Source organism: Pteropus alecto, unplaced genomic scaffold (genome assembly GCF_000325575.1).
Source record: "Pteropus alecto unplaced genomic scaffold, ASM32557v1 scaffold189, whole genome shotgun sequence".
Classification (NCBI taxonomy): Eukaryota; Metazoa; Chordata; class Mammalia; order Chiroptera; family Pteropodidae; genus Pteropus; species Pteropus alecto.
Window position 1 is genome coordinate 3,495,354 of NW_006442117.1, and position 13,716 is coordinate 3,509,069.

The 13,716-nt window shown below is 46.9% G+C and overlaps 1 protein-coding gene across 2 annotated transcripts in view; it reads left to right on the top strand.

Moving 5' to 3' along the window:
- Positions 1 to 6: 6 nt before the first annotated feature.
- The window catches only part of ACTN2 (actinin alpha 2), a 62,172-nt gene continuing 48,462 nt past the window's right edge, over positions 7 to 13,716 (top strand). For both annotated transcript variants that reach the window (XM_006920735.2, XM_006920734.3), the window contains exon 1: positions 7 to 232. In XM_006920735.2, the coding sequence (XP_006920797.1) occupies positions 107 to 232 (126 nt within the window). In that variant the 5' untranslated portion in view covers positions 7 to 106. The remainder of the gene's footprint in view (positions 233 to 13,716) is intronic.

A 13,716-nucleotide genomic window follows, 5' to 3' on the forward strand; every position in this document is an offset into this window, starting at 1 on the left:
TACCGCCCGGAGGAGCCGCGTCTCCGCCTGCCCGCCCCGCACCGCGCCCCGCCGCGTCTTTGCGTGTCCGCCGCTGTCCTTCGTCCGAGCCCGCCCGCCCTGCACCATGAACCAGGTCGAGCCCGGCGTGCAGTACAACTACGTGTACGATGAGGACGAGTACATGATCCAGGAGGAGGAGTGGGACCGCGACCTGCTGCTGGACCCCGCCTGGGAGAAGCAGCAGAGGAAGGTCAGGGGCGCGCCGTGTCCCCCCGCGGGTCCGGGTCCCCGGATCCGCCCCCTGCATGTCCGTGTCCTCCAGATGCCCGTTATCTGTGTCCCTCCCCGCGGGCTCCCGCCTCGGTGACGAGCGGGAGGGGTCGTGCTGTCCCGGGTCGCCTTGTCCCGGCTCGCGTGCTGTCCCGGGTCCTCACAGCCCCGCGCGGGGTAGAGAGGGGACACGTCCGCGGACAGGCACGAAGCGGGGCGTCGTGTGTGAGTGCCGTGAGAGTACAAAGTGAACCCCGTTACATGTTTCCGCTCTGACCTGTGTTAGCCCCGACTCTGAGAGCGGCGACTCCTGAGTCGGCGACCTGGGCCGCCGAGGCACACTCCCCTGCCCGTCGTGCCCACAGGGCCGCCCCAAACAGTAACCGAAAACCATTTCTTAACTGTCACGGGCTCCTTAGAGGGGCTGCTGTATGAACACCGCACATTCACCCATAAAGTAATGATTATTCACACTCTATTTATGGGTCACTGAGGTAAGTGCCCAGGATGATGGTCTCCGCCAGCCCTAAAAGCTCTCTTCCATCCTAGTTGGCACTCTCTGGGGCCCAATGGAACATTCCACGGTTCAGGGCTTCTTCTTGATCCCCTTGGCTGGAACAAGCAGGGATGCTCACCAGGAGGATCAGTCCCACCTCCTGCTTGACTGGCACAGAGCCGGGCTGAATCAGGCCTGCCAGCACAGAGCTGCTCACCGGCCTTATGATGACCCCTGTCGTGGCAAAGCCAAGTGCCCTGAGCTTTTCCCGTATTTGGTGGTGGTGGGGGCAAAGTGGGCTTCCCGCCTCAGGGCCGCTTTTAAGTGGATGACCTTTGAGGGTCATGTGTGTGCATGGGAAGTGCTGCGTGTAGCTGCTGCTGTGGGTGATTACTGTTTGAGTGCGAATCACATACATCCCGAACTTCTCTCCCCAAAAGTGAGCTGGCAGGAGTGAGGTCCCATGTTTGGATAATTATCAAGTAACCAAGCATTATTTTTGTATCCAGATTTCTCTTTGGCGGCTACCCTCTCTCTTAAAATATACCATATATTCTTATTTTAATGCTCTAATTTAGCTACATTTCATTTCCCACCTTAGTTTTCTAATGCTTCCACCATCACTACCTTCTCACAAACGAGAGGATGGGAGTGATAAGTAGAAGTTGAATCTATAAAGGTAAATAAAATTTCGAAGCTTCCACCATTTTTTAAATGACTTACTGTGAGGGAATCACAGGGCCTAAGGATTATTAATGTGTCATCTGGACTAGTTGATCTATCACCAATCAGCAAGAACTTAAAAAGTGACCAATTTTTATCAGTTCCTTTTTTAAATTTTTTTTCACAATTTTGATTATTACATTTTTCATGGATTAAAAAACTCTCCTAAGTCTTTGTTTCAAAGATAGCTTTTTTTTTTTTTCCCTCATGAAGAACAGTCAAATAGCTAAGGAATTAGACAGGCAGTCTGCCCGTCGATTTTGGAATAATCTAATCACGGTGGCTTCTGGCGAGTGTTTTAAAATATGGCACAAGAGCAGGAGAGAGCTCTTGTCAGTTTCCAAAGACCACACTGACATGTTTTGTGCCATATTTAATGTTTAATGTATTCAAAATATTTTCGAATATAATAGCATTGTAATTTTTTTTAGATTTGGGGTTCCTGTAAAAGTATATGTTATTGTAATTCTATAGTGCTTGATGTATATTATTTTTAAAAAATGGATACTCTTATTTTTTTTGGATATACTTCTTGATCCCAGTTCAAGATAATGCTGAAAAGTTTAAAGTGAGTATTTTTTTCTTAAGATAGAATGAGTGTTGTATACATTGAGGGAAATAGACAAACACTACATTAGTACACAGAGCTGAACAGCTCCAGGAGATACTCTCTTTTTACTTTTGGTGCAAAAGTACTCAGATTGGTAAAATAATATTGAACTGTGAGCTCAGGGCCTTGCGGTGGCCTCTATTTATGTCCTGTGAGACAAACAGTTGGAACAAGATGAGGATAAATGCCATTGTTTCTATTGTGGGCCACCTTCTCCACACTTGGCATTTCAGTGATATGCTGGGTATGAGACCTGTCAACAGATGCTGGTAACACGCAGTGACGTCTACAGCGTTATAAGGGACGCAGCGCCTAATTATATCCACAGCTGAGAGAGTCTGATGGGCTGCGGTAACCCTCGCTACAGAAGGACTTAATAAGAGTGTAGTGTTTTTTTTATGAGTTTTTTTTTTTAATTGCGGTAAATTCTTATAAGACTTACTGTCTTACTCAGCTTTATGTGTACTGTTCAGTAGTGTTAAGTATATTCACAGTATTGTGCAATCATCTCCAGAACTCTCTTCATCTTGCAAAATCTCACCTCCATACTCATTAAACAGTAGCTTTCCATTCTCCTTCCCAGCCCCTCGCAACCACCATTGTACTTTCTATCTCTGTGAATTTAACTCCTTTAGATGCCTCATGTAAGTGGATTAGTACAGTGTTTGTCCTTTGATGACTGGCTAACTTTACTGAGCATAGTGTTTTCGAAGTTCATCCACATTATAGCCTGTGTCAGAACGCCCTTCCTTTTGAAGGCTGACGTCCCATTGTGTGGGCAGACCACACTTCATTTATCCATTCATCTGTTGGTGGACACCTGGGTTGCTTCTACCTCTTGGCTATTGTGAATAATGCTGCTGTGAACATGGGTGTACAAATATCTCTTCATGACCTTGCTTTCAATTTTTTTGTGGTTTCACACCCTGAAGTGAAATTTCTGGATCATGTGGTAATTCTGTTTTTTGTTTTTGTTTTTGTTTTTTGAGGTGTAGTGCTTTTTCCAAACAGAAAACGTTGGCTTTGTTATGAGAAGGCGGACATTTTCCAGCACGCTCCTTCCTCTCAGGCCTGCTTAGTAAACAGGCGTAGGAATATTAATATTCATATGAATAAGGCTCTTTTTACGGGACTTTTGAAACTTCTAAAGCTTAGGCGTTTGTCCTGGAACCAAGGAGCACATTCAGCTCTAATTCTGCTGAAGCCTAATCAGGAGGTGACTTGTCAGGACAGCAATGCTGAGTATGTGTGCTATCTCCCCAAGCACAGGGCACTGTCCTGCACTCCCGGAGGCTGGCACAGGCCTTTTAAGGAAATGGCCCGGTGTTTCAATGCGTAAAGCGTCCTTATGTCCTTAGCATGCGTGTGGGTAGATGATGGATAACCGTCTGTACCCGCTATCGGAAGCATAAGAGGCGTTCGTTAGTGCCACATTCAGAGTTCTCTGGGTTTTAATCAGTCCTAAAGAAATTCAGGTTCTGCAGATTCACAATTTAGATGGACTGGTTTACCATTCACCTTGGAGCACCTCCTGTCGGTCCTGTAGCCCAGGCTAAAATGTTGCCATGTGGGGTCGGGCACGCGGAAGGACACAGTGCAGGAGCAGGTGCTCGCGGGGTGGGGATTAAATAGCGAGCCGGGAGCGCCAGAGTGGCCCCCGTTAGGGCTCCCGGAGCAGCCGCTGCTTAGGGGGCAACAGGTTCGTGAGACCCGGATGACTCAGCTCAGCCTGGTGCTCTCTGAGCACAATCAAGTCACTAAACCTTTTGAGTTTTCATGTCTTCATGTAGGATATGCAGATAAATGGCGCCTCACCGGGTTCTGCAGGATGAAAGGTTCATGCAGAGGCTCCGTACACTGTAAAGTAGCCAGTAGATGTTCAATATGTTTTTCCGTGCCGCGAATGGGGTTAACTTTCTCGGGTGGCTGACAGTGGTCATTGAGCTTGGACTTGTGAGGACGCGTGAAGCACATGGTTTGTTCCTTCGTGACTATCCTTTTTTTATTGTGGTAAAATACACATAGCATAAAATGTACCGTTTTAACCATTTTTAGGTGCAAATTCAGTGACATTAATACAGTCGTATTGTTGTGCGACCATCACCATCATCCATCTGCAGAACTTCTCCGTCACCCCCAACTGAAACTCTGTGCCCACTAAATAATAACGTCCCATTACCTCGGTGAAGCACATGGTTTGTTCCTTCGTGACTCTATCCTTTTTTTATTGTGGTAAAATACACGTAGCATAAAATGTACCGTTTTAACCATTCTTAGGTGCAAATTCAGTGACTTTAATACAGTCGCATTGTTGTGCGACCATCACCATCATCCATCTGCAGAACTTCTCCGTCATCCCCAACTGAAACTCTGTGCCCACTAAATAATAACGTCCCATTCCCTCCCTCCCCTGATATACTTTTGGATATAGGATTTACACCCTCAAACACTTAGAACATAAGACATTGTTTTATATTAAGTTGCAGATGCTTGTTCTATAAAGAGCAAAAATTGTAGGAGGTCAAATAAGGAAAGTCATTGTGGGTAAGAATAATGAGAATAATAAGATAACAGCTTTCTAAGAGAGTAGAGCATGGGGTGGGTCTAAATTTGAGTCATAATTCAATATTAGCTGAGTGGAGAGGAGAGAGAAACAGCATTTCTGGTTAGAGAGACAGAGCGAACAGCCTATTGTGAGTTTTTTTGGGGGGAGGCAGTGACGAGTGTGAGGTCACAGTAATAAGTGTTTATGTTACCCTTTAACGCCATCAAAGCACCCTCACATCCTTTCCTTCACGAGACTCCCACACCCAGCCTCTGATAAAGAGACGAGGGAACCAGCTCGGAGGTGTGAGTGCCCGAGGAGAAAGCGCGGTGGGCAGGCCGGGATTTGGCCTCCCGACGCAGGCTCCGTGCCCTTGGTCGCGGCTGCTGCCCACATGAGTTGGAGGGGGTGCGAGGAGGAGACAGGCTTCTCCGAAGCTGAAGATGCAGCTTCGAGATTGGGGAGAAAATGGGGTGGGCAACTGAGCCAGGCTGTGGAGGCCTGGGATGCCGGCTGGTGTGGGCTTCATTCTCCAGGCAGTGAAGAGCTCTGAGGGCGTTGAGCCGGGGGCTGGAGGGTGCGGGGCTGGGGGGTGGAGAGCCATGCTTACGATAGTGTCCTGTTTGCAGAGTAGGTCCCAGCGGGCCGCCGGCAGACGGGTCACAGACGGGTTAGAGCGAGGGGGCTAATAGAGGCAACGGTGAGGAAGGCATCAATTTGAGAGTGATCAGGAGGGATTATAAGAAGTATTAACTGAGCGCACGGTTCTCCAGAGCAGGCTGTAGTATGAATCCAATTAAGCAGACATGATCTCATCGTGAGAGCTCCTGGACTTAAAGCTCAAGACGGTGGTACTGACAAGTAACAAACAGCTACTGAGGAGAGTCTGTTTATCCACCGGGAGGTGGTAGACACCACCTGGATGCAAAGCTAAATATGACAGGATGTGTCATCAAGTGCAGGTGCGTGAGCTACGGTGCTGAGGGCGACTTGTGTCTGTGTGGCCATTGCGTGAAGGAGGGCTAGGGGTCTCAGGCAGCCTTTGATGTCCAGAGGAAGTTGCTGATGGACAGGCGGGTAAAGGCGGGATCTAGTATGAGCCTCGAGAAGCATGTGTCCCCAGAGAGACCGTGATTCTAGCTATGCACTCGGTTTGCTGTGGACAATCACAGGAGCAGGAGTTCTAGGTCGGAAAGTCGCCTTTTGTCGTACTCTCTTAGGCACTGTGTCCTGGAGGCTGTCCTTCCCCTTCAGCCGCATTCACCAAGGAAGAAACTGGACCCCAACTACATTTTCCATGATTGTGGGAGGCGGAATGTGACCTCTCGCTGGAAACTGAGTTTAACACCCCTTGGAAACTGTCAGGAGACGCTGCAGCCAGTCCCCGCAGCTGGGAGACACCTACAGAAGCGGGGTTCTCGAGTGGGCGGGAGCTGCCGTGATGAGCAGAGGAGCTGACACGGAATACGTTGGAGGACAGGCAGAACTGTACCACCGTTTCCCAGGGAACAGTACTGATTCTTCCAGAAAGAGCAGAAAGTAGAGAGGAGAGCAGGGCGAGCTAACTCCTGTGCTCCGCAAATTTTAAAGCAAGGAAAATCTTGAGGGCAAGAGATGGGTCTTTCTCCACGTATCTGTCTGGGCACATGCCCATACACACTCCCTCCTCTCCCCCCAACTTTCTAGATCAGAAACTAGGTGTTTTTACCCATCGGAGAGCAAAATATGAAGAAGCACAACACGACCGTCCGTTCCGTCGTTTGTGCGGCAGACGTCTGTTATGGTGCTGCTGGGCGCCCAGGACAGATGTGCATGCGGGGGGCCGGGACAGAGACGTGCGTTGGCAGCACCCCGGGTCTTACGGAGCTCACAGCTGGAAGTCAGTGGGCAGCGCGGGGCACACCCAGAGCAGCCAGGCCGGTGAAAGAGCGGAGAGGAGATTCCTAAATGTCCCTCGCGTGGCTCCCTGTCCTGGTGAACGGGGATGGCTCCCTCGCTGGCACGTAAGCCGGGAACCTGGGTGTCATCCTGGAAGCCTCCTCTTCCAGCTCCCGGGGAGCCCACTTCCCGAAGTCCTCTGGACGCCGCCCCTTCTTCTGTTACGTGCCTGAGGCCTTAGGCTTTCTGCATTTCCCGCCTGGATTAGGGTGGCGGCCTCCGGCTTTGTCACCCCTCACAGATCCTGCTTGTCTGCAGACTTTTCTCCGTGATGCTGGCCGCAGTGATCTTTATCAACCCCACGCCTGGCCATGGCATTTTCTGCCTCAGCTCCCTTTGTGGCTGCTGTTGCCGTCAGGAGAGAGTTCAGACCCCTCGTGAGGCCAGGCCCGCAACACCCTCTGTCTGCTAGGCCGCTTCCCGCAGGTGCTTTAGGAGCCAGCCCTGCCAGTGGGCCCTGTCGCCAGCCCTAGGCCCCACCATCCTGGAGCTCCTCCCACTCAGGCCCGCCTCCGCCTCCGGAAGGCCCGCCCCCGCCTCCGGAAGGCCCGCCCTCTAGGCTGGGTCGCCTGGTGCTGTCCCGGTGTCCCCCCTGAGGGCCGAGGACAGATTCTCTTCTCTGTTCCCTGGGCCCGCACTGGGCCTGCTCACGGTCTGCAGTCACATTTGTGGAATGAAGGAATTACGAGTCATATTTCTGAAAAGAACTTAGTGCAATTTAAAAATTTTAAATTTAACAATTAAAAATTTATTTGCTATCTTTATAACTCCTCGAGCTATAAATACATTAATTCCAACTCATGCTTGTTGTTTAATGCTTTTTAAAAAATGTTTTGTTAAAGTATTTTCTCGAGTTCCCGAAATGATTAAGTTGTCTGATCTAATTCTCATTCTAAAGCTGCTAATTTTTTAAAAAAATAATTTGGAATTTAGAGATTTTGGAATAAAAAAAATCATACACTCAGATTTGTTTAAATTATAATAAAGCACGTCACCATGTTAATGAACAAAGTTCTGGTAACCTAAATTTGATTTAAATGACTTTTTTCTCGATCGAAACCTTTTACCCACTTAATAAAGAAAATTCCGATTCCTTAACGATTCAGATAATTATCAATCTAAGTTTTATGTGTTTGTGTATAAAACCCAGTGGACCAGGGTTTGGGGATGATGCCCCAGGCTTCGGAGAAGTGGGGCTGGGGAATAAACAGGAGAGGGGTGCAGGTGGTTCCGAAGAGCAGGTGGTGCTGGGCAGGGCCGGCCTGAGCGGTGTCAGTGACTGCGAGCCAGGTCCAGCACCCAGCGGAGAGCAGGGCTCTGCCTTCCCTGGCTCGCTTGTTTGTTTTTGCTAGGGGGTAAACATGTTAGTCACAGTCAGAAATTACGGTACGCTGAAGGTAGTTTCTTATTGTAGGATCTTTCTCCTTAAAAGGGCATCTATCTTGGGGAAAAAAACTCATTTTTTAGTGATTTTTTTAGTGATCGTGAAGACCAAATGGACGAGTACATGAGTGAGATTGTTTGGTGGGAACGAGAACAGTATTTAATATGGAGCTGTGATCGAGTCTGACATAGACAATTACAATCGTGATGAGCAAATCAAGAAATCCTATCTTCTAAAGTCCTAACGAGTCTTTAATTTATCATAGTCAAACAAGATGTGAAAATAATTATATAGAAGGTAAGTAACGTCACTGCTTTATATTAGGAATTTGAGATATTTCATATGTATTGGGTTGAATCACGTGAAATTCTTGATACAAGCATTTTGACCTCCAAAAATTGCAGTTTCTTAAGGTTTAACCTAGGAAAACCGTGCTACCGCAGTCGTCCCTCTGTCCTCAGGGCCCTTGACCGACTCCGTACTGTAGCCAAGCCAGGAAACTGAGTTCCAACCATTTCTCGCCTTATCTCTAATGCCTTTCATATTCATTTGGGAAAGTAAGGGAGAGTTGGGTTCTGTAGAAGTTAAAATATGAGGTTTAGCTCAAGGAGAAAGAAAGGTCAAGGCTAGAGATTTAGGTAGAGGTGTGATCTGCTTATAGGCAGTGGCTGAAACTCTGGGGGGAGGAAGTGCACGAAGGTGCACCTGGGAGGCGCTGAGGTGCAAGGTGAGCTAAGACAGAGGCTCCTGGAGAAGCAGCGACGTCACCTGAATGTGGAAGCATTGCTTCTCTGGATGAAAACATGCGTATATGAGATGACTTGGAACCCTCGAACTGTCGAGATGTCCTTGATTTTCTTCCTGGAGAAATCTCACCTTGGTATTCCACTGGGACTTCGCCAGTCAGTCTGAATCTGGCATTTGAATTGGTTTAGTCGCTGGAACAGAAGCCCAGGCATTTGGCATGTGGAGTGGGGTGTCTTTAAGCTCATGAGATAAGTTATGCTTTCACAGAAAGTGAAAAGCTGCAAGAAATTAATTGAGGTGGCCCGCGACATGCACCCTTCTGTAACTGGAATGGCCAGTAATGGGCTCTGCTGGACAAGACTATGGAAAATTCGTAAGGATTACTGGAAAAAGTCGGATTTATTTCATCTCAACATGCTAGATGTAGATTTTAACCCCAAGATAGATTTCCTTTTTCTAGTTTATCATATGTAAGATTAAGGAAATTATTGTTCTTGTTTAGGTGTTTTGCTTTAAGGTTAAAAAAGATTAGCATTTTGCACGTTGGAGAGTGTTGGTCATGACAGTGATAAAAGACGCACACAGAATCGTAACTAGTTTGGAGATCACCCTAGAGGGTAACGTTTTGACGTTTTTCTGTTTTGAAATGAGCACGGTTTTCAGGGGAAGCAGGGGTGAGGGTCAGGTCGGGCTGGAATGTGGGGAGGCGATGTTCGTTGGACAAATGCAAACCATGTAGTTTACATTTTGCAAACTGTAAAATTTCTATCCTGTGCAATTTTATGAAATTTTATGCCGATTACTTTATTACACGCTTCGATCTTTCATGTTCAATTTTGGCACAAAAGGATGTTTTAAAATTTTTTTCAGTATAACACCAAAACAAAAAGAATGCCAACAAGACAGCGAAAGCTATATGTTAATATATGGATTTTTGCCAGCGGATTAAAAAATGAAGAGAGAGGCGAGTCGATACATCGTTCTGGCTTCCCAGCTGTTCACCGAATGGGGCGGAGCAGCTATTTACTGAGAATTACCGGGCACTGTTTTAACCGTAGAGATTATTTTTATTCAGTCTTTTGCAACAATCTCGAGAGATGAGTCTTGTTATTCTTATTTTCGAGCTAGGACGTTAAATTACTGTCCTGGGGCGGCTGAGGGTAGGGAAGCGGGAGCTGGGAAACACACACACACACACACACACACACACACACACAATTTTGTCTAAGTTATGAAGACGTAGTTCTGTCTCATGACTGAAATTTTATCAAATTCGGAGGTGCTAATTATTTTATTGCATGTTTTGGTCAGCAAGTGGCAGAGCTTTTAAAATCACTAAACGTTTTCTGTTTTTGTTGCTTTCCGCTCAAATTTGTAACCAACAACCCCGAGCAGAGAAGCCTGGGATTCAGTATTCCTAATTTTTCACTGTCTGTGGAAGGACATGCTTGTCTGTGAACTTTTAATTCCTAAATGGTACAACCGGGAACATCTGATGAGAAAGAGAAGACTAAGTTCTAAGGCGTGGTGCGTGTTGTCACGCACAGGTTTTCTCCATGTCAGACTGTAGCAGTGGCTTTGCCCAACAGAAACAACGAAGTAGGAGGAAGGGACCACAGCAAAAGCCAACTAAACCGAAAGCCAGTGGCATTTTATAGGACACGCCATCAAGGGCACAACTTGAGAATTGACTGCCGGTCTGTCTGACTCAGTTCCCAAAGAAGCCAGAGTTGAAGATGCCTAAGTATTTGAGCCACTCCCTTTCGGAACTAGAAGAGGAGAGTCCCAGAGGCAAGAGCACCGATCAGAGTTGTGCCCCCGCAGGCCTGATGTCCTAGTGGACAGGGACGCTCTCCGAGTTTTGGGCTCCACCGAGATTTAAAGTGTACGACATGTTTTGATACACATGTGCATTGTGTCATTTGAAATGATTAGCAGGGATGTCCAATTCCAAAAGGAAAAAGACAAATTGTTACGTTCAACAAATGCTTTACTCTGTGAACAAAACTTTGAGAGAAATTACCGTGAACAAAACTTCCAAGTCGGCACATTGCCGTCACCCCTTTCAAACTCTTCACCCCTCACCCAGGACCTCACTTCCTGCTTCCCCTTCTGGCCGTCCACGCCTCCTCCATGCTCTGCCTCACCCCCAAATTCTCCTAATGCTTTCTCGCGCACTTGACATTATAATTGTCTTCTCCTAAAAACTAGATTCCCAAGACCTGACTTCCCAGAGATCGCCAGTGTTTTGAAGGTGACCTTTCTAAGACACCTTTAGGTGTCTAATTCCAGGAACCCTACTCATGAATTTCAGGCTTAACAGGAGAAGGTGGAATTGTGCTCAGAATGCCCTTTTGTTTTAAGAAAGAAGTGAGCCTTTTAACATCCTGTAGCTGTGGATAGTTAACCACTATCTGTGCCCACGCGTGAAGTCCTATCGCAAACTGATGTGATAAACTGACCCTGTGACCTCCTTCAGGCTTATTGGTCTGGTCCTGTCTCTGCTCCTGTGATCATTGCTTTTACTGCTTTGAGATAGGGGGCGGGAGCAGTGTCTGAGGATGCTGAATTTGATACTCATGCATCTTGATTTCCTCCCCCACCCCCAGAGCACAGCCGGAGGAGGGAGCAGAGCAGACATGTGCTGGGTTCTTGGGGAAAGGTTATTTTTAGGGGCAGTCTTGCCAAGATGGCTTCTTGTTTAGACACAGATCAGGCCTGCTTAGATATGTGAATTTCTAGGGTAGCCCTGTAAGTGAGGGGGCTGCATGCATGTAGCTGTTCCATCGTGTTCCTTACAAGATTAGATTTACTTTGTTATTTTATTTAAACGTTATTTTTTTGTATTGTATTTATTTTTCCCAGCTTTATTAAGAAATAATTAAAATATAAATCGCATACATTTAAAGTGTTCGCGTGCTGTTCATTGCTCAAGGCCTCCATTCCTTACGAAGGAAGTGCCCGAGGGGCAGTAATCAGAGGTAGGGTGACCCCCTACCCCCAGCTGTGCCCAGGACAGCCTCAGGTGTGGCTGAGGTCTGGTCCGGGGTAACTGTGCGTAGTCCCCCGTGGACTCTCAGCAGTGGTCCAGTGTAGACTGCAAACTGTGGCTGCTCTGTGTCGTGGGGATGCACAAGACAGCCTCAGGGAAGGTTAGAATAACGTTGAGACCGAGCAGTTTGTATGCAGTAATGCCTTTCCTCAAAGTACTGGCCCGTTTCTGAACTTTAAAAACTGCCAAGTATTGCGAAGGAAGATTTCTAATGCTTTGACAAGTTCAAATACCAAAGTTGAGTAATTTCTGAACGTCCTAATTCCCTAATCCTTTAGAAGACCAAGCCTTGCAGCCCGCTGTGGGAGGGAACCCTGTGTCTGGAGGGCATGGGACCACGGACTGCACTGGGGCCTCCTGAGGGCCAGGTTCCCCTCCGAGGTGTACCCCGCCATTCTACTTTGGTGTTTCATGTGCTGTCTCTACGATTTTATAAATGGCATGTACGCCCACGCTTGGGACAGTTTGGTGTCAATGTGTGCTAGGCTTTAGGATGCCTATTTTTCACATCTGAAAAAAGTAAGGGTTGAACATTATTTAAATATCTGAACCAATTACCAAAGTCAGATCTCTAGGTTTGCTCTTCTGATTAAGTTGTTTCTAAAAAAATTGTTCACATGTTCACACACTTGAAAATATGGGTGTGAAGTGGTGATATGTGTATTTACTGTGTGATAAACTCACGTTTAATGTAAACGTTTCCCTTGTTTCTATAAGACACAGGTGGGGCTGTCACCCTCAGTGTCCTTTAAGGAAGAACCGTGCTAGAGATCCCTGTGGTGACAGTGGGCTCCGTTGCTGGGACTGGTGACGGGTACAAAGTTCTCCAGAGGGTTTCTGTTCTGTGGTCCTAGAACTTAGCGTGTACCTTCTCCACTAGGATTTTCAAACGTGATGTCAAAAGAGGGATTTTAATGTGAAGCATAAGAAGTCTTGAAGTAGCACTTCATGGAGGGGTTAACCTCGGAGACATGGCGGATTAGGAAGTAAAACTAGATAACATAGTTATAGATGACTATGGAAAAGCAAAGAACCTGTTGTATACATGTTCACTAGTTACTGTTTAAAGGTACAGTAATAATTACATAAGTCGCAGGTGTTCACTATAGAAAGTACAGATAAGAAAATTTTAGAAGTCACAACCTAGAGAACACTAGCATTAAAATTTTGCCATATTTCCTACTAGATCACTTTATGTTATAATATAGAAGCATATATTTGTAGGTTTTATACTATAAGATATAATTGTCAAATGGCTCGGGATATGAACATTATATGTTTATTCCATATTTAACGGGTGCTTTCCACTCAGCGTGAGCCCTGGGGAGGAATTCCACCTGGTTCCCGCCCGTGTGGAGTGGGCAGGAAGTCTGGAAAGGCCCAGCTTCCCTACTTCCACAAACCCTTCTGTTATGCAGAGTTTTTCCCATATGTGGAAGGCACCTGCAGCCGTCCCTGCCTGGGGCCTGTTCCCGACTTATGACTGTGCTCTGGTCCAAAACACCAGTGCGGAGAAAGTAGTGACAGAGGGCTGTCTCCTAAACGAATGCTTAATCCCTCTGTGTAGGCAGCCATTTATTTGGGTCCCTGAACATAGTAACAGTTTGGTGAACTCGAATTAAAGAGTATTTATTTTGCTGTCTGCGTAGTACAAGCTGCTTCCCCAGTTGCTGGGATGGGTGAGGGGGGAACATCAGTGTGCTTTTCTTTAAGCTTGAATTCATCCTCAAGAAGAGAATATTGAAAATACAATAAATGTTGCTGTTGCCTGAAACCGAGCAACAGTTGGGTCTCCCTGTCATAGAGCCACATCTTGCACATAAGCACCCAGGCTCCAAGGGAACAAGCTATTTTGGGAAGCACAGCTCAAGATCAATCGTTATGTAGGGCTGTTTGTTGGGAGCCTTAAATGCTTGCTTACCAGAAAGTCCTCAGGCATTCTCCATGTAGGCTGTGCCAGCACGGGGTG